The 19,805-nt window shown below is 37.8% G+C and overlaps 1 protein-coding gene across 1 annotated transcript; it reads right to left on the minus strand.

The window, feature by feature from the left end:
* Positions 1–3,433: 3,433 nt before the first annotated feature.
* On the minus strand, positions 3,434–11,819 carry LOC140228331 (dimethyladenosine transferase 2, mitochondrial-like). The gene is made up of 7 exons (XM_072308562.1): positions 11,272–11,819; positions 10,123–10,365; positions 8,661–8,809; positions 7,642–7,731; positions 6,137–6,187; positions 4,854–5,026; positions 3,434–3,898 (listed from the first exon to the last, which is right to left on the minus strand). The coding sequence occupies exons 1-7, from the start codon at positions 11,774–11,776 to the stop codon at positions 3,634–3,636; spliced, it is 1,476 nt and encodes a 491-aa protein (XP_072164663.1). The 5' UTR covers positions 11,777–11,819; the 3' UTR covers positions 3,434–3,633.
* Between the last annotated feature and the right edge of the window lie 7,986 nt (positions 11,820–19,805).

The raw sequence follows: 19,805 nt of genomic DNA on the forward strand, positions 1-19,805 counted from the left end.
GATGAGGTCATCACCTCATAAGGCTCCCAGTGACCTGTATTCATGGCACCACCAAATCTCAATTCCATTAAATCAAATCAAAGGGAGTAAATATACAATGCATCAAATTCATTTAGGGTCGTTGTAACTTGGCAGTGACATCATTTTTGGGTGAGAGGTGAGGGGTTGGAATTTGTAATTGGGAAATCTTAAAAACAAACAAACAAACAATAATTTCTTTGCTATTTTTAAAACACAAACCAACAGGAGAATTGTAAAGCCGTGACATCATGGCTTAATCTCACTTGCACATGTGGCTGCTACCATTATAACTGTTTGTTAACACGTTGAGGATGGTTTGATTTTGCTACAACATACATTTCCAACAGGCACCTGCCCGAATATACTCGGGACTCGCCCTCAACGGGCTTAGAGATGAGAAAACTGACAAATTCATTAAGTCCCTATCTCATGTCTGATTAAGGCAATTCTTACTTTTCTGTTTGTTAGTTTTTCAAAGCATTTCTTCTTCGTTTTCATTACTTTTACCTACAGTGGAGTGTCATTATAAGCCTTTAAGTCTGATTTTGTGTTCGAAATCTTTCAGGCAAGTGCCATTTTTCAAGTAAGCTTAAATCCTATTGCACTTTACCCATATGGCATGTATCCTCCTCGGTCCTTTCCCGCCGCCTGTTCTGGACAACTTTGGTGGGTTTGCAACTCTAGGCGATGCAAGCAGCAAGCCAAAATCAGGCCACACTACAAGATGTACTGGTGGGATAGACTCCTCTACACAAATGTGGTGGAATGAACATAGCAGCCCTCAATTATATTTCTTAACAAAGTTTTGAGTATAGATAGCCACAGGGTGAGATCACTCCGGAGGCACATTATGATAGTTTACTGACATGCTACACTTCAATGTCAGTTTGCTTTTCCCTTGCAAAGTGCACAATGATATCATTATGCCAAGAAAAGACAGATTGCATGTTAAAAAAAAAAAAAAAAAAAAAAAAAAAAAAAATTGCATTATGCATAGGGTAGGATTAGGTCATACTGATTGCTAAGATCTAGTCATGTGTATTTTTTACACGCAATCTTCAGGAAAATTCAAAAGCTTCTTTCTTCTTCTTTTTTTTTTTTTTGCCAACAATGTATGTCTGCTTACTTACACCGATCTGAGTATAGCAATGCCTGACTGAAATTACACTTAATAAAAATGATGACATTGACATCCATTGAGACAACATATACTGCTGCTGACTGAGTTCTTAAGTATACAATTACTGTCAAAGTGGAAATTTCAGTGGTGTGGAAATTTTCATGCATTTCGCCAACCAGAAATTAGCTTGAAATAATAAACAGCACACAAACATTTTTGAATAATATATATGTTCCACTAATCAATGCCTTGATCCCGCAGAATAAAAAACACCCGAAATTCATCTTACCTGGCCAGGCGCGAAAATTGACTCTAACAAAAATATCCACTTTTACAGTTGTATAATAATCTGTGAACTATATTTGAAAGAAAAGAAGACTTCGGGTGGTATTCTGAAATCCTCCCCGGGAAGATTTTTTTTTTTCCTTAGTCAGAACTTAGGAAAACATGCAAATGAGGATGAATCCCAGGAAGACATGCAAATTTCTGACTTAAGAAGAAGTTGGTATTCTAGAATGGACTTGGGAAAGAAGTTTAGGAAGATTATTAAGGAAACCCCCAACCCTGTCCCAAGTATGTTGCTAAGACCTAGCAAGTTGCAAAACATTGTGATGGGCGCTTGTCATTAATTGCGCACAATATGCGTGAAATGGGCATGAAAAGTGGGACATGCCGCGTACAAAGCCTGAGCATGCACAACATGTTTATTTAACCCAATGTCATAATGCTATACAATTGTAATTGGTTGGTTTTCCTCATGATACAACACTATCCTATTGACTCAAGAAAGAACAGAGGGCAGGGATAAGGATGGCCTAATTTGCATTAAAAAGTTCCTGGGAAGAAATTACATAATACCATTTCTGTCTTTCCTAGGCACTTCCTAACTTTCTGACTTATGAAGGAACTCAGGAAGATTCTCAGAATACCACCATTGACCTCTCCCAGCTCAATTCATAATACCCAGGATGCATTGTGATGCATCAAACTCCAGTATATTGCTGCAGCAAACATGAAAGTCCCACTCGCCTAACACACAGATATTAACAACAAGAAGATCACGCAAAAAAAAAAGATGGCAAAGCGAATGGCGGAGAAATTGGCATAAAACACCAGATAGGTGATTGAGATATCCCAGTAAACCCTTTCCAATGTATCAACATCATTATGAAAGGGATACGATTATCCTGCACACTGATTGATAATCATCATGTGTTTTCTAAGTATCATTGTAAACTTACACAATCTGATTACCATCAGCACACATGTATATGCAGCAGTATCACACACAATGAAAGAAAGTGAGGTCTATATATGAAAACAAACAAATGCCCTGTACCAGACTTAATATTAAAGCTGTAAATGTCGCCATTCAATATAATGCACATGAAAAACAAGATGGCACAATGTCTCTGGGGTGACAAGACCTTGAATCTCAAAATTTTTGAATTTTGTGGAGTGAAAAAAAGTTTTTGTTTTGTTTTGTTTTGTTTTTTGCAAAATAATATCAATGTTGATGTCATTTTATGTAGAAATATTGTTTCGGATTACACTTATAATTGAAATATTTAAAAATCAAATCAGAATTTTTGAAATTCAAAATTGAATTAGGTTTTTTAATGATAGGTTTTATAAATAATAATATACGAATTGAGATATGAGGTCTGATCAAACCAGCAATGATAATTCTATGCTTTGTCAAGCTGGGTTAAGCTCAAGAAGGAGTACATCACCAGGAAATACCGAAAACTTAGCTGGTCAGCAGACAGCCATGTTAATTTGCTGAGTTTTACAATGTGGCAAAGGTATGGAGAGGCTACACACACCACAGGCAAGGTCATGGGTAAACACCATCGACTAATAGCAACCAGCCCAAGGAGGAACCATCAACGTTGTTAGATGTCCCAAAACTGCTGTAAAAGCTGCAATTTTTCAGGGGTTTAATCTTCACAAAATTGCAAATCACTGTTGGACTGCAAATTAAGGAACACGCTACCTGATTTTGATTATATAAAGTGGTGGAGTGAACAGACAGGCATTAGTGCACGTAAGACAGCCTCAAGTGTCAAACCTCAAAAACAACATCTCGCAAAAATGTCTGTGGCCTCCTCATTTGGGAAAATATGAAGAGTTTTATTGCAAAATGAGCTAAATACATTCTTGTTAAGTTGAGATATTTGTGATTAAAGAAAAAAAAATAATAAGAAATTATGGAATTTCTTAATAACTTCTACCATATTCCTTGTTATGTTACAAGTGAGATATCATCGAAAAAGGTATTATTTTGCTCTATCTGACGACGGATATGCTTTAAAATGTTTAAGAATGGCTCTTAGCCCATTTTGCAATGAACTCTTCATATCTTAGTGCGGAAAATAACAGCTTTTACTGTCTGTGTTGGGATTTCATGCTGTCTTGGCAAGGTTCTGGGCAAATGTCGCTGACCGTCTCGTCCAGAGGAGATCCTCCGTCGTCGCTGTCGTCGTCTGTCGCTATGATGATCCAGACGTGTGATGGGGCGTGGTGATGTCCACAGCTTCCAAGGCCTGGCTCAGCTCCGACGTGCTCACATCCTGGGCGCGACCCACAGCACTCCACCCCATCACCTCCTCCCCCATCCACGCCCCATTGAAGTTCTCCATCTGGCTGATGCGGCAGAAGATGGCCAGCAGGTCGTCGCCCGTCACGTCCCCTGTCACCGTCTTCCTGTCGTATCCGTACTCGGAGACGATGTCCCCACTCCCAGGTGCAAAGGCTCTGAGCAGATGTCAGCAAAAGAAAAAAAAGGAGACATACACAATATGTGCTTCCGATGATTGCAAAGCATGAAAATAAGTTACTGTAGTTTCCATTGCCAATTCAAACAGAGTGTCAATTATAAATATTTCAATCAATCATCGCTGCCATTAAGGGACGTGATCATTTGTTCTTTCTTTCCTTTTCCTTCTCTACGTAAAAGATCTAAAGAGTGTATGAAATACCCAACAAGGGCACTGGACCTCTTGGTGCCACAAAATTATATCCTTATATGGGTATTTCTATTTCATATTTTGTGCACAGACTCATATACACCATAAAGATGTGAAAATCACATGAAATCACGATTATGTCTATCGTACAGTGTATAAGTTGACGCTGAGCCTCCCAATAAAAAGGGCAATTTGTACTTTGTCATCGTGAATAATGATGACGACGACGACGATATAATAAGAATAATGATAATGATAATAATGATAATAATAATATTAATAATGATGATGATGATAATAATAATAATAATGATGATAATAATAATAATAATATTAATAATAATGAAGATGATGATGATGATGATAATAATAACAATAATAACAATAATAATAATAATAATAATAATAACAACAACAACAACAATGTCTTCTTTATCCAGGCAAGCCTCTTCAGTGTTGCCACTGTTCTACCAGAGGGACCTGCCATTACTATAACCCTAGCATTGACAGGTATCCATTTATACACCTGGGTTGAGAGGGACATAGTGGGTAAAAACATCTTGTCCAAGGATGTAAGCACTGGACGGGAATCGAACTCAGATCCTCTGACTGGGAGTCGCGAGTCTTTTCCACTATGCCACAGCGCCCCCACATCAACAACAAAAAAAAATTAACCAAAAAAAAAAAAGAAAAGAAACTTTAGGTACTTCAGGTTTGTCAAAAACCATGAAAACCTGACTCACTCGATGACTCTGCTAAGCCTCTCCTTCCTCTTTGCCAATGCTTGCCGGACGAAGAAGACAAAGGTGAAGGCCACTTGGTGGTCCAGCTGGTAGCGGGAGAAGAGCTCCCTCTTGGGTGTAATCTGAACCAGAAGGAGGTCATCGGACTCACTCTCCTTGGGCTCTGTGGAGCTCTAACAATAATAGGGCAAGAGGAAAAGAGTTGTCTACAGAACATCTTGCCAGTGTGAGGCAAAGGTTTCACATGATTGGCAAATAATAACTATCTGGCAATACATCAATCATCATGACATGACTCTGAACCATTTTCAAAAAACGGGGAAAAACAGTGAAATTTGAACATTTTCTTGATCTTGACTCTTGACCCCACGGCTCAAATCTTTCTCTACAGAACCATCATGCAGTCATTCATGTATATGCCATGTTTAATTAAGTGTATGTATGCTGAATTGTTTTAAAGGTAACTTTCTATAAGGAGAAAATAGAGTCGTTTCAACATTAGGTAAAGTAATCTTAGTGCTTTTACCTGACCTTTGACCCTTGATCTTTGACCTCATGATCAATAACTTCCCAAGAGAATCATTGCCAGGCAATACAATGTACATGTACATGTGCTAAGTTTCATGAAGCTACCTTGAGCCATTTCTGAGATAAGGAGAAGAAAGTTAAATTTTTGCATTTTCAGGACAAAGTTTTAAAAACTTTGTCCTTTGACCTTTGACCCCATGGCCTTAAACTTTCTCTCTAGACTCTTGAATGGCAACATATACACTAAGTTTCAGGAAAATACCTTCATGCATTGTAGAGATAGGGGAAAATGGTGAAATTTATGAATGTGACCTTGACCTATGACCTTTACCCTTGAACATGTGCATCCAAACTTTTAGGCACAGCTTTGTCCATTTTTACATACATACGCCAAGTTTCATTTGGATACCTCAAATGGTGCTTCAGATATGCTGTCCACAAGAGACAGACAGATGGACAACCCGAAGATATAGTGCCTCTGGCGACACTTCATGGCAGAGGCATAAAAAAGGATGTGTGTACATTTGGAAAAGATTCTTTTTGTTGAACACAGAAGCATTCATGTAGGTGTAGCTTTGAAGTGCACATTATAAATATATATATATATTACAGTATATACATATCAATATGGTCCTCTCTCTCTCTCACTCTCTCATTTCTCACTTCCTCTGTGTGTGTCTATATATCTGTATCTGTATCAATCAGTCAATCTATTTATCGATATGAAAGACACAAGAACCAAACAAAGCACATACCATCATCTTTGTTTGCCGTTTCGGGGGCAACTTGAAGGAGCTCTTTGGTTCCTACACAAATATAAGAAAGAAAGCAACACCATAAAGAAAATAAAGGGAGAAGACACAAAATAATATGTCAGTACTTCTTGCTAGACATTATGTACATTACAGTGGACTTCTAACAGTCAATGGTTATCCTTGCCTTCTTTTCTAAGGGCTGTCTCTAAGTCTACATGAGGCTGCATCGAAGCTCATGTCATTCTGCTTTTCCTCAATGGAACAATGGAATGAGGATGGATGATTTTGAAGTTTCGAAATGTGGGTCGCAATCCTGATCGAGACCCGAAATAATGCATTATCTTGATGCAATGCGAACAGAATTCTTGATTCAAGATACCAATCCTTCTCTTTTCCATCCTCCTGGGTCTGAGTGGGTGTGGTCGGGCATGGGTATCAGAGCATGTGGCTGGGGGAATAAAAGCTAGGGTGCGACAAAGCTTGGCATCCAAGGGTCTGCCCATATGATTAAAGACAATATCAGCTACACTTACTTGTGAATCATTATTCAAAAAAAAAATTCTATTAAATATCAAATATTCAAATATTTCTCAGAATTTAGAGTGCCAAACCATAACTACTATGAACAGAACAAAATCAAACATGCAGAAAGACAGTGGTTCCATTGCCATCAGACATAGCATAAGAGAACTGTGGGATTTCAACAGTTTCACATCTTGTTTTTTTTAAAACACATTTTTGCTCTGATAAAGTAAATTTTTTGATGATGTAAATGCTCAGGGAATGGTTTTCCCTGCCTCTAATCAGTTGTTCGAAAAATGAAAAACCTATGCTTCTCTGGAACTGGTTTTCACCTGCGACATTTAATCACAGACACTGGACGATGTTTCTATTGCCGACAATTAGTGGTTTGATTACTAGTCCAACAAAATAATTATTTGCAAACCACGCAATATGTGTGGGCAGCAGTAAGTTCAATCCCAAGGCTTTTAGAGACTCATCGCCCACTAGTGCCATGACTAATCAAAGGCAGGAGGTATCTTTTCTAAAACAGTGTCATCACAGAAAGGTTCACTCTACCACAGAAAAAAAAAATCAAAAGTTCACAAAACTGCTACAAACATAAGTTTAGATACCGACAGCCTTTTTAAGGGAGCCAATAAAATCTCTCAATGACAATTAACTTGCAGTTGTTGGAATTGGCACCAGGATATTGGTACTGGACTAACTGGACTTTTTATTTGAATTAACATTGCAAAGCTAGTGCAGGCATTGAAAACATGACAGAAATTAAGAGGACTAACATTGTATTTGACATTATAATCACACCCAGAACCACTGGGGAAACTAACCCCTAAAAAACAATAATGACATCATCTTCAGTAATATTAAAAAGAATGTTGAAAAGAGCAGTATGAATTAAACATAATGAATATGAAATTGTTGTTTTTACTTACAATCCAAGGTATTAATGTGATGAATATAAAACTGTTCTTTTCACTTACCTTGTGCAAGAGCTTGATGTCACAGGAGACTTGATACAAGGCAGAAATGGCGCGGTAATTTTTCATATTACCAGGGGGCTGTATTATTGTCTGTTTTGACACACCAAAAACATGTACACGTGTATATTCATTGTAGAAGCACAGTTTGACTTCAATTCAACAACTCACAAATGTTCTAAAATCTTTTTCCACTGCTCTAAGTCTTTCTAACATCATGTGGTTGACATCTCTTGATAAACCTCTTATCTTCATTCCCCTTCAAAGGTACCAAGAGCATTACTGTCGTATGCTAACTTGACCTTGATCTTCACTTGACATCTGCCATGCTTACTTTTCTTTTTATGACTATCTTTTCAATACTTTCAAATGATTCAGATTCATAAGCTCATATTCTGATTAAGGCAAACTTTTATTTCCCTACCTGTCAATTTCACAACCACTTCACCTACATTATGAAATCAACTCATTGATCCTACTTTGCAAAGTCATTCACATTGTGCAATAATTTCTTTTACTGAAATAACAGTTTTGTATTTGTGCTGTGTGGGGGAAAAAGGATTAATATGACACCTGGCCATCTGTTCCAAAATAGACTGTGTCACTTAAGTACACGCTTTAAAACAGCATTGGCAATTCACCATTATATATATATATATATATATATATATATATATATATATATATATATATATATATATATATATATATATACAAAAAATATCTGTGTGTGGATCATTGTCTAGATCCTTTAGTACAGGACAGTCAAAAACAAAGATTGGCGTATCATGGCCTTGACAGAGTCATCATTTCCCAATACTGCTAAAAATGCAGAATAACCAATATTGCGACTGTCATTCAAATCAGTTCACCACATTAGAAGCAAGATAAGATTGAGACGGCAAGGTGCAATACACAGGATCATCCCTACTGTACAGTTGCATGTCTAGTATGAATGACAAAAAAATTGTCAATGTGAACAAAATGAAACAAAAACAAACATAATATGTCGTACGACGTACATTGTAGCAGTTCCTGCTCATGAAGAGGTTGAGCTGCACTCTGCCGTAGCTGTAGAGGGAAAGTCGCTCAAGGATGAGACTAGACAGGACGTAGGCTTGCGTCCTCTCTCCGTCCTGCGGGAGGGCGCCGATCACCTTGACAGGAATATCTGATATTGCACATAATATTGTTATACACCACCGTACAGGAAAAACAGATCAAAAACCAAATTTGGTAAGCAAGTTCCCAGGGCAAAACAACTGCTCCTTCCGTCTAACCTCTCTAAATCCTTTGCAAGCTTGATCCTGTAAAAAGCGAATTGTTTTCTGCAGCTTGCAGCTCTATAGCAAAAGAATGAAAACTCAACTTTCTCACTCTCTGTGTTGATAGAGTAGCCTCAAGTACTTTCCTTTTTCTTCAGTTGTTTCTGTGTAATTCTGGCATATATACAGAAAATGCCTTTATATACATTGGTACATGATATGCACATCGGGGCACCTAATGATACCATTATATCTATAGAACAACTATAAAGTGGAATTTTCACATGGATTATTAAACAGGTTTTAGTTCTGGGAAAGACTTGGTAATGTGGGTTCTTCTTCCTTCCACGACCACAGCTCAAATGTCAAGGGCATCACAAAGTCAATATGAATGATGACAATGGTTACAGACATGAAGATGTTGAGATATTTCTGTCACATGCTGAGATCATGAGGCACGCACATATGAAGGATGTTAGTCAATGCTAGGCACAGTTGATTATAAAATTGAAAGCCCACATAAAGAAGTTGGACCAATTCACTTATGATTAGTTAGAAAGAGAAGAGAGTCTCTTGCATTCTCATGCGATAGCTTTACTTTACTGGGGGAGAAACTAATATACAAACATTGACTGCTTCAAATAGAGATGGGTAAAACTATTTGCCCTCTGTGATTTCTCAACAGTGCTATGCCCCATGACGAAGACAAGAAATCAACATGGGCAAATAGTTTTAATTATGACCCGAAAGAAAGATGTTGACATTTGTTTTATATCCCTCACTGACATCATAATTGCATATTTAAGCAGTGTGCACTCAAATCAGTTACAAGCGCATGCTCATTGATCAGTAACTTATTTACTGTAAACAATTTCTAAGTTCCTGTTCAGCATGTTTGGAGTATGTATTTGGGTATGCCACATGTACAAAGCTAGCTGGTATTTACCCTTAAAGATAAATGAAAAATTGTTCATAGAACCATTTTACGAAACAAATAAGGCTGTTTAAGTTTCTGACATTAGTGGAGATGTAGTGCACTCTCACCTGTGCATTATTTGTATATTATTACATCTCAGATCATACTACAGACAAGAGAGAGAAAACTATTTGTAGAGCACAGTATCTGCAGATGGGTAGATTACAGAATAAGGGTCAATGCATTTGTTTGATGAATAACCTAATGGATCTATAGCACTAATTGACATCCCCCCTTTCCTACCATCTTCCCAGGCCACTGGATCCACATCCTGGAACACCTCCTCTGTTCTGACGATTGGCGGTTGGATCTCCCGGTCCCCGGTGAACTGCATTTGGTGAATGTCGGCATGCCTCCACTGAAAGCTGTCTTCTGGTGCATTCATCCGAACCCTCTCTAGAGCGGGACCAAATTGCTCCTGTCTGCACAGGGCCAAGACCTTGGATGCACCATTGTCAAGGAGCTCCTGGGGCAGGAATCCTGGCCCTTCATGGAACAAACAATTGGAAGTGGCAGCATTAAAGATCAAGAACTTGTTATTATGACAGAGCAAAGGAATCTTCAATGGACATAACTCCCTGTAGTCAATTGCTTTCAAACTTTAGAATTCGAAGGAGGAGGTTGCCAGTATATTTGATAAGGACACCGTTGCACATGGTTTGTATTGGTGGGACCTGATTTGCACACTCCAAGCTGCAATATAGCAATGATATCACAGTCAGGCAAAATTTCAGCAGAGAAAGCATTGTTCTGCATTCTTCACTTCATAATACATTGTATGTACATACATAACATATGATGCAACTGAGGCACTTTGGATGTTGACCCTGGAACTCCCGTTTTGATGTGGGAATTTACAGAATTTCCACACATTTACTCTTGGCTACTTTTTTTTTTTTTTTTTTTTCTGGATGTCTCATTTGTACTGTTAATGAATCTAGTAGGAGGTGATATAGATCATGATTTGTGCTTTGCACCATGTTAAGCATCTGTGCTTTCTAATACAATGAAGCAGATCAGGCTCTCTTGGATGCCAAGTGTTTTCCATATTGCTTTTGTAATGACAAATGCCTATGATTAGAAGAGAAATGTAAAAATACTTTGAACATATCATCCTTGCTTTCCTTGGATCCTTAAAGTGTATGGCAATTGAAAATAAACAGGGTCCTCTCTAGAAAATACTAAAAGAGCAAATGTACACCTTGACTCCCTACACGCCTATTTGTATATCATCCAAACACCTCACTACTGGTCTTCTAAAATTATAGCAACCTTGTTTTTATTACAGCATACACACATAATTAGGTCTAAACCAGCAACTTTTAACATATAATACTAGCATTCATTACGGTCAGAGAACTTGAAAGAGAAGATATTTGCTTGAGTTCACACCTTCATTTGCAGTGATGATGGTCGCCGTTTCCTCCCGTAAGCTCTCGCCCGGCCAAATCACTTCTCGAATCACTCTGGCGAGGCCTGGCGTCAGAACAAACCGTTGCTTGGGACTCCGGAGGAGTTTGGTGTGCTTTAGTAGCTCCCCTTCCCGCTTGGGAGTATGGGATTCTGAGTCCAGGGATGACTCACACAGCATACCCCGCCCTGCTGAGAAGTGCCTTGCACTGGCCGACATCAGCTGGGCAAAATTTGTTGAAATTTCATGCTGAATGTATGAGGGAGATGGTAAGGAAACCGATTGCTGGAGTCTTGGTTTCATGCTGGCTGTCCCTAGACCCATGTCCGCACGACATACATTGGACAAATGAGCTGCGGGCTGTACAGCCGCCTTCCATCTCTGACGTAAAAAGAAGTAAGTTCTGTTGATGAAACTGTAGGTACAGGCTCTCGTGGGATTATTACACGATGCAACCACACGCTTGATGTCACATAAAAACCTCATCTTGGACAAAAAAATGGGTGCACGCTGTCACTGTAGTGATGATATGGTGTGCCAGCTACTATATGTAGTTCACCTGAGAGGAGAAAGGGATAGAGAGGAGTGTGATTGGCTTTTCATCAAATCTTTTATGTACGGTATAGCCTAATTAAAGTAAGCCACCCATCATTCAGCCATAGGAAACCTACATCGTTCAAAATTTGATTGCCGAATACATGTAAAAGTCAACCTCCGAAGCCACTGCACACGGACAAATTTTGGCATGAGAGGTTGCTGAACATTGGTGCAGGTTTCTAAGTTCTATGGGGATGTATAAACCAATGCACAGCTGGGTCCAAGGAGCAAGGTTGATGGTCAAATTATGAGCATTCTATAGAATACATCACCAGCTAGTCAACATCCATCTTCCTCACTTCATAACCCAAGCTCCATATGTCAGCAGAAGAGATCATGTGCTCAAGCTCACCATCCCCGTAGCATTTTATTGATTCATATAAATTCTCATTTTATCCCCGAACCACTCGCATCTGGAACCAGTTACCAACCATGGCAGTTACTGCCCCAACAGTAGCTGCCTTCCAGGAGGCTGCCCTTCCTGCCATCAGAGGGCTGAAACCTCCTGTGGGTTCCTTGTTGCTGTAATAGTGTAAATCTTACAGAATTTTTAGTGTGCACATCACTACTTTTATTGTAAATATACTACGACTGCACCATCACCCACTGTCACAGCACATCCCATCCCAGTTTAGTTCGGAAAGAGCTGCTCCAGGGATTATCTCATTAAGGTTCAAGGTTCAAGCTTGCTTTCCATTCCTTGACCTTGTTCACTTGTATTAAAAATTTAATACGAGTTCAAATTTTATAGTCTATGCCATGGATATGCCATGGCTTAGATTCAATTCATAAAGGTTGGTTGGAATACTACGTTTACAACTCACTAACTCTACAGTCAGACCTAAAAGCATAATTCATAATATTAATAAATTTAATTAATGGCACGAGATTGTGGGATGCCATTAAAGTAGAGTGGTCTAACCATGGCATTGGTAACGACCAACGTTAAAAAAGGAAGAATAGAATCTAACGTTAGAATAGAGGTTCTGAAGTATTAAATAATAAAATATAGGCCCTAAAATTGAAAAAAAAAACATGTTCTTCTAAACTGCATGATGGGCAACGGTGATACTGATGATGGGTAACGAGATAAACGTAAAATATAAATTTATAACGCACACGCACTCAGTTAGTCAGACTCAGAGCTCTGAATTAAAATATGTGGGTTTTTCTTCTATCTATATCTTTTGGTAAGGTTCCGTCGCTCACATAAACTAGTCGTAATGTTACTTGAGTAGTTGTAAGTAGAAAGCCAGTAAATTTACCGATATTGAATGAAATTGTGGTAGCACATTTAAATTTCATAACACACAGTTTCATTTAGTATGTGGGACTAAAGCCAAAGCCAGGCCGAGGTTACCTACCTCTCTGCACTGCACTGTAGCCTATTTGGCATTTATTCTGACGAGTAAAATGTAGGTTTGATTATCATTCCTGGACTGAACTTGGATATCTGAGGAGAATTGAAAATTGCCTTTGAAAGATTTCTTGGCAGCTTGTTGGTAGTAAGGGATATACATTGTATAATAGCGGGCGTACACACACAGAAACTCTAACGTTACACATCGTATCGGTAGCGAGCGAGCACACCTTATGCCTCGTGTGTACATCACAGAAACATGTATTGGTGTACATACGTAACGTGTGCTCGGTCGAGCTGCGCGGGTGGGTGGCCGAGTCATGCGAGCCCGACAGGCCGCGATCGGCGGACAGCCTCGGCGGCTTCTATGATGATTCAGCCCAACCGAACACTTAAAGGGAAGATAAACCCTAAAAACAATGTGGATTGAGTGAAAGCAGCAACATTAGTAGAAAGCATCAGTGAAAGTTTGAAGAAAATCGGACTATCGATGCAAAAGTTATGAATTTTTAAAGTTTTGGTGTTGGAACAGCTGGATGAGGAGACTACTAGAAGTTATGACGTATGAGTGGACAACAATACAAAGAAAATATAAAGAAAATTCTACAAAAATCAATTTTTCATGACAATTACAAATTCCGTCAACTTGATTCTGACATATGTTAAGGGTAACAATTATTCCCCCCTGCTTTCTGAAAGCTGTTAGTCAAGTGCTATTTCATAATGCTAAAAAAATGATTTTTTGTTGAATTTCCTTCATATTTTCTTTGTATGGTTGTCCTCTCATACGTCATAACCTCTAGTAGTCTCCTCATCCAGCGGTTCCAACACCAAAACTTTAAAAATTCATAACTTTTGCATCGATTGTCCGATTTTCCTCAAACTTTCACTGATGTGTTCTACTAATGTTGCTGCTTTCACTCAATCCACATTGCTCTTTGGGTTTACCTTCCCTTTAAAATTACCCTCACTGACACTGCGCACCAGCGCAAAGAGACAGTTCAATTCATCAACGATAGGCTTAACAATTATGATACCCCCCCCCCCCCCAAAAAAAAAAAAAAGAAAGAAAAGAAAGAAGAAGAAATGATAATGATAAAAAATAGAAATGAGAGTTCTGAGAACAGATAACACAGATAACACATAGTTGCTTCCTAATGTCTACGTAGTAACATTTTTTTCAGCGTGTATTTTTGGATTGATCCTTCATTGTGATGCCATCCTGGCCAATATGGTGTGCGTGATTTCTCCCTCCTTCGCATCATGGATTTGTTCTGGTTTATCAGTGATAGATTTGTAAAAGTGACTGGAAGAAGGAACATTATTTTTATTTAAAAATAGAAAAGAAAATGGTACGCTACAGTATTTGGAAATATAGCCAATATGTATTGTGAGACAGCTGCGTCTCATTTCCAGAATGATAATATGATAAAACGTGGAATGACACGCAAACTTCCTCAATTGTACGTTTTTATTGGAATTCTCACTTCTCCCATAATAGGCCCTATATTCTGTTTGTTTGTTTGTTTGTTTGTTTGCTTTTGTTCTTATTGAATAGGAAGTTCATCACATTCGACAATGGTATGTCAATCGTCCTGCTTTATTGAGACATGTAACAATATTAGTAGAGCACGTATAAGTGAAAGTTTGAGGAAAGGTTCTCGCTAAGCCTTTTATATAATTGCCTTAGAAATTGAAGAGAAGAAAAGAAAAAGATGAGGGACCCCCTTCGCTGATATAGTATGTTTGTATATTGAGTGAATGCAGAAATATTAGTAGGACACATCAAATGAAACTGTCACGAAAACTAGTGGGCAATCAGTTCTAAAGTTATGAAGTTTCAGTACGCCCATAGCTAGATGAAAAAATGAAAAAGTTCTAAACAGTTTCAATGTCACACGCGTAGAACGATTTTAAGAAAATACAATGAGAATTCTGCTCAGATATTTTTTTTTTAAAGTACACATTCCCTTGACTTGTTACTGCCGTATTTCCCATGCATTCTCCCATGCATTCTTAAAAGAGGCAAGTCTAAGTATAATATCTCTATAGTGCTTTTTCATGAGAGAAAAATGAAAATATGTTGAATATTTCTTATATTTTTGTATAATTTTACGCATGTGACACCACAAACGGTATTCAATAAATCTTGATATCTTCGACGGATTATCAAGTTTTCCTGACACTTTCGCTGGGGTTCTTCTGCATTCACTCACACACTGCACATAGATCCACTAATAATATCAAAGTGAACTGGTCCTTTACATGAGGGCGGAGCCGCCCAACTTCTTTTTCTTTCATTTTCTTAATTTTCAAAGACAATTATAATTATCAAAAGGCTTAACTACGTAGATCCTTTCAATCATCAATTCCTCCTCCTCATGATGGTGATGATGATGATAATCATCATCATCATCATCATCGTCACACTAAATCATTATGATCTTTGTCTCATTGTGGCAATTTGATTTTAGTTCAATATTTTGTGATACTAAGTATAACTAATATTATGCTATAAATTCGATTAGCTTCAGTCCAAGAAAATCTTTGCACGTCAAAGAAATAATACTGTTTTCTTTCCAGAGCCAACATGACAACTGAAGAGATGTATAAATCCTAATAACTAACGTAAAGCGCAACGGCTTGAATTCTCAAGAGTATTACATCAAAATCTTTTATGTTTTTTTCTCTTTACAAGAAAGCATGTAATAGGGCCTACTTTCTTTTTTTTTTTTCAAAGTTGGCAAAACGCGTATAAAATCGAAATGAATCTGTTTAATATTGGCAGTTACTCCATTCACCTTCTCCTTTCCATATCTCTCCCTTAAAGCTCCGCTTAGGTGACATTGTCAGAGTTCAGTTTTAATTTTTAATTTTTTTTTCAATACAATTCTTAATTCAAATAATTCATCAGTTTCATAACTGCTTCTGCATCTTCTTTTGAATTATGTTATTATTACAAATAGTTAGAGCACCGATTCTTTTTTTTTTCCAAGTATAAGTGCACAGTAAACTGTATAGTGGTAAAGTCTGAAAAAAGGTCCTTCCAGATTTGCAGTGTGCTACATTGTACTATTATGTCAATGCAAGAGTTCAACTGTGCTGATATGACAGACCACTGAAGTTCCTGTATAAATAAACAAATAAACAAATAAATAAATATATATATATATATATATATATATATATATATATATATATATATATATATATATACATATATATATACATATTATATACAGGGCTCGACACTAACCGTGGCCCGGTGGCCCGGGGCCACCAAAAATGAAAGTCATGCCACCAAATTTCAAAAAAGGGCAAATTTGGTGGCCCACCTTGGGCCACCAATAGTTTTTGAAAAGCATGTCAATAAATTCGTAACTTTTTGCGCCGGAAATTAGCAGTTAAATTTGTTTAAAGGATGGATGGAAAGGACTGAATGAGTGCCTGAGAGTGAGTGTTGCGAGTTTGTTGAGGTTTATTTATGAGAAGATATGTCTAACTTCCAATTCTTACTATAAAACTTACATATTTGACTCATTAAAAAGAGAGCTTTTTTTTTTCGGGCCACCAAAAATTTGAAATTGACGATTTTGGTGGCCCCATCGGGCCACCAAACAAAAAAGTTAGTGTGGAGCCCTGATATATATTTATATATACATATACATATATGTGATTGTATATATATATATATATATGTATATATATATATATATATATATATATATATATATATATATATATATATATATATATATACATATACATATATATATATAATTGGCAGCAAAACTTGCACAAAGACGTGGCTGATGTCGGGTTACACCCCTTTATTCAAGCTTTCGGGCGAAATGCCCTTCTTCAGGATCTATATATATATATATATATATATATATATATATATATATATATATATCGGGCCTATATAAAACAGTAGGTCCTTATCTGGAGAGAGAGAGAGAGAGAAGTTCCCTGAATGCAGTGCTTTTTTGTTAATCATGTAATAATGGTAATGATCAGACGATAATAATAATGATAATAATAATAATAATAATAATAATAATAATAATAATAATGATAACGTACATCACTTATTTATATATTTTAGTCACATTCGTGGTGTTGTGGGTATCATGAATCAATAATGATAAGTCAGATTCACACGCATGTTGCATTGCATGCAGTTCCTTTGACAGCGAATACAGGAATAGTCTTGAAAAAGGGTGAAAAGTGGATGCACTTGTAAATGATGAAAAGTGATGAGGGAGAGGAGGAGTGGAGGAATGAGAAGGTAAAAATCCACTGACAAGAGATTGGTTAAAGTGGTGGTATAGTTTTGATTGAGTTCAAGCGTCCAACTTTTTTATGAGATAATGAGAATAGGAAACAGAGCATACAGAATTCAAAATTTATTTGGCAAAAATTGATTTTGAAATGGCTGAGATATGATAAAGAGGTCCTATAAAAGTTGGTCTCACATTTTATTATAAGGACCACTTAGGTTTACTTTGTTTTCTGATATCTCAGTCATTTCAAAAACTCCCCTCCCTCTCCCCTCCCCTTCCATTCCCTCCCCTTCCCTCCCCTTTCCTCCCCTGGGACCCCCTCCTACCCCCCCCCCCCGGTCATCCGTACAGCATGCGCATTCCGGATTTTTGTGGAAAAGGCAGGAGTATACATTCTATGGGCTCAATTCGGGGAAAAATTCCCCCAAATAGTTGACATACGGAGACTTTTAGTACTTTCCCCCGAAATATTTTTCATTAGGAGGTGGTTTTCAAATCTTTCCCGAACAATCATGAAATAGGGTCCTGATCAGGATTAGTTTCAACCCCGGAAAAAATTCTGAAATAGGGGAAGTGCAGCTTTTTGAAATTTACCTCGATTCTCCCGAATATGTTAACTGTGCATGTCTTGCTGCAAAGTATATAAAATATGTCGGGCTGGCTTTCTTTTCGCAAGACATTTCGTCACATGAGCTGTACGTACGTCACGCTGCTTAACTAGCTTTCCTTTCAAAAACCCGTGGGTAGGGGGTAATTTTGCTGGCTTCCTTTCCAAAAGCCCGTGAAAGGGGGTTATTTTGATGGTGTCCCCTACAAAAGCCCGTGATAAGAGTGTCAAAATCCTAGCCCATTTCCATCCTTAAAGGGGTATTTCTATCAGAATCTTCTAGAACGAGCATTGGATATACAAGCATGATTATGGGTATGGTTGACCGCCGGGGGGGGGGGGGGGGGGGGGGGAGCAGGGGCAGTGGTAAACAGACTAACTGCACACAAATACCTCGTGAGGGCGCTATTATAAGGTTGTCCACAGCACTGGTCCACAGAAGGAACTTGGCACTGCGAAGGCATTGATTCGTTATCCCTTAATCATTACTTTTTATGTGGCCAAAAGAATACTAGCATGTGCCATTTATATGTTCAATGATAATGCTTCTTCTATTTTCCCTCAGATTACCTTGATACGCCTTCAAAAGACCTTCCAAACCAAGATTGTTCCAGTGACATCTGTTAGTCATGCTAAGGTACTGACTATGGTAACAATGTAAGACACTGGAATGCACTATCCCCTAGACTGAGCATAACTTGCATATTTTCCTGCAATGATTTCGTTGGTGTTGTTGTTAATCATGTTAGTAACATGAAACATGAATTTGAATGCTCAGTCCAGGGTAAGGTGCATTCCAATGTCTTCCATATCATCTATCATGTATCATCTATCGAGAAACAAAAGTAACAAAAGTAGCCAATACACACATACATTATACAGATGTGTGTATGTGTTTGTGTCAACTGTGTGTTTGCGTTCGAGAGAGGGTGTGTGTGTGCGTGAGAATGTGCGCATGCATGTGTACAACTGTATGTGTGTGGGTGTGGGTGTGTGAGTGTGTGTTTGTTTTAACACGCCACGCTAATATAGCCACAATGCATAAGAAATTAGTGATGAGTAAGACCTTGGTATTTTATTCTTCCGAACATTATAATCACATCACATTGCTTGCAATACCACTGCGTGAACATTATATTAGAAAAGTGATATAATTGTACTGTACTTGACATAAACAAAAATCTATATACAAATTAAACCGCCACAGTATTCTGCATTCATACATATATCGAGTACAGTAATATCAATGCAATACATTGATCTACAGTTCATCAAAATCATTCCACATTACTTCACAGTACTTTATGGTACATAATACTTACTCTACTTAACTTGACTCAAGTTGCAAAATTCAGTATAGTCGCAGTAACATTGGAAAGGTAACTGCATTTCATTTGGGATTATTTTCATGTAGTAATAATGTGACAGGAAGAGTTACAGACGATAGGCTCATAAATGGGGAAAAGCAAAACCTCAAAACATGATACATTTTGTGTTGTTGGTAATTACTGAAGTGCGTTCACACTTGCGGCCACGCATGTAACGTTGCTTGATGGTAAAGACAGAATGTTGTCTACCGTTACTGTCCATGTTTACTTTGTAACAATGTGCGAAAAGTGGAAGAAAAATAGATTGAAAATCCCAATCAACCAGCCAAAGTATTTG

This window comes from Diadema setosum, chromosome 1 (genome assembly GCF_964275005.1).
Source record: "Diadema setosum chromosome 1, eeDiaSeto1, whole genome shotgun sequence".
Taxonomy (NCBI): domain Eukaryota; kingdom Metazoa; phylum Echinodermata; class Echinoidea; order Diadematoida; family Diadematidae; genus Diadema; species Diadema setosum.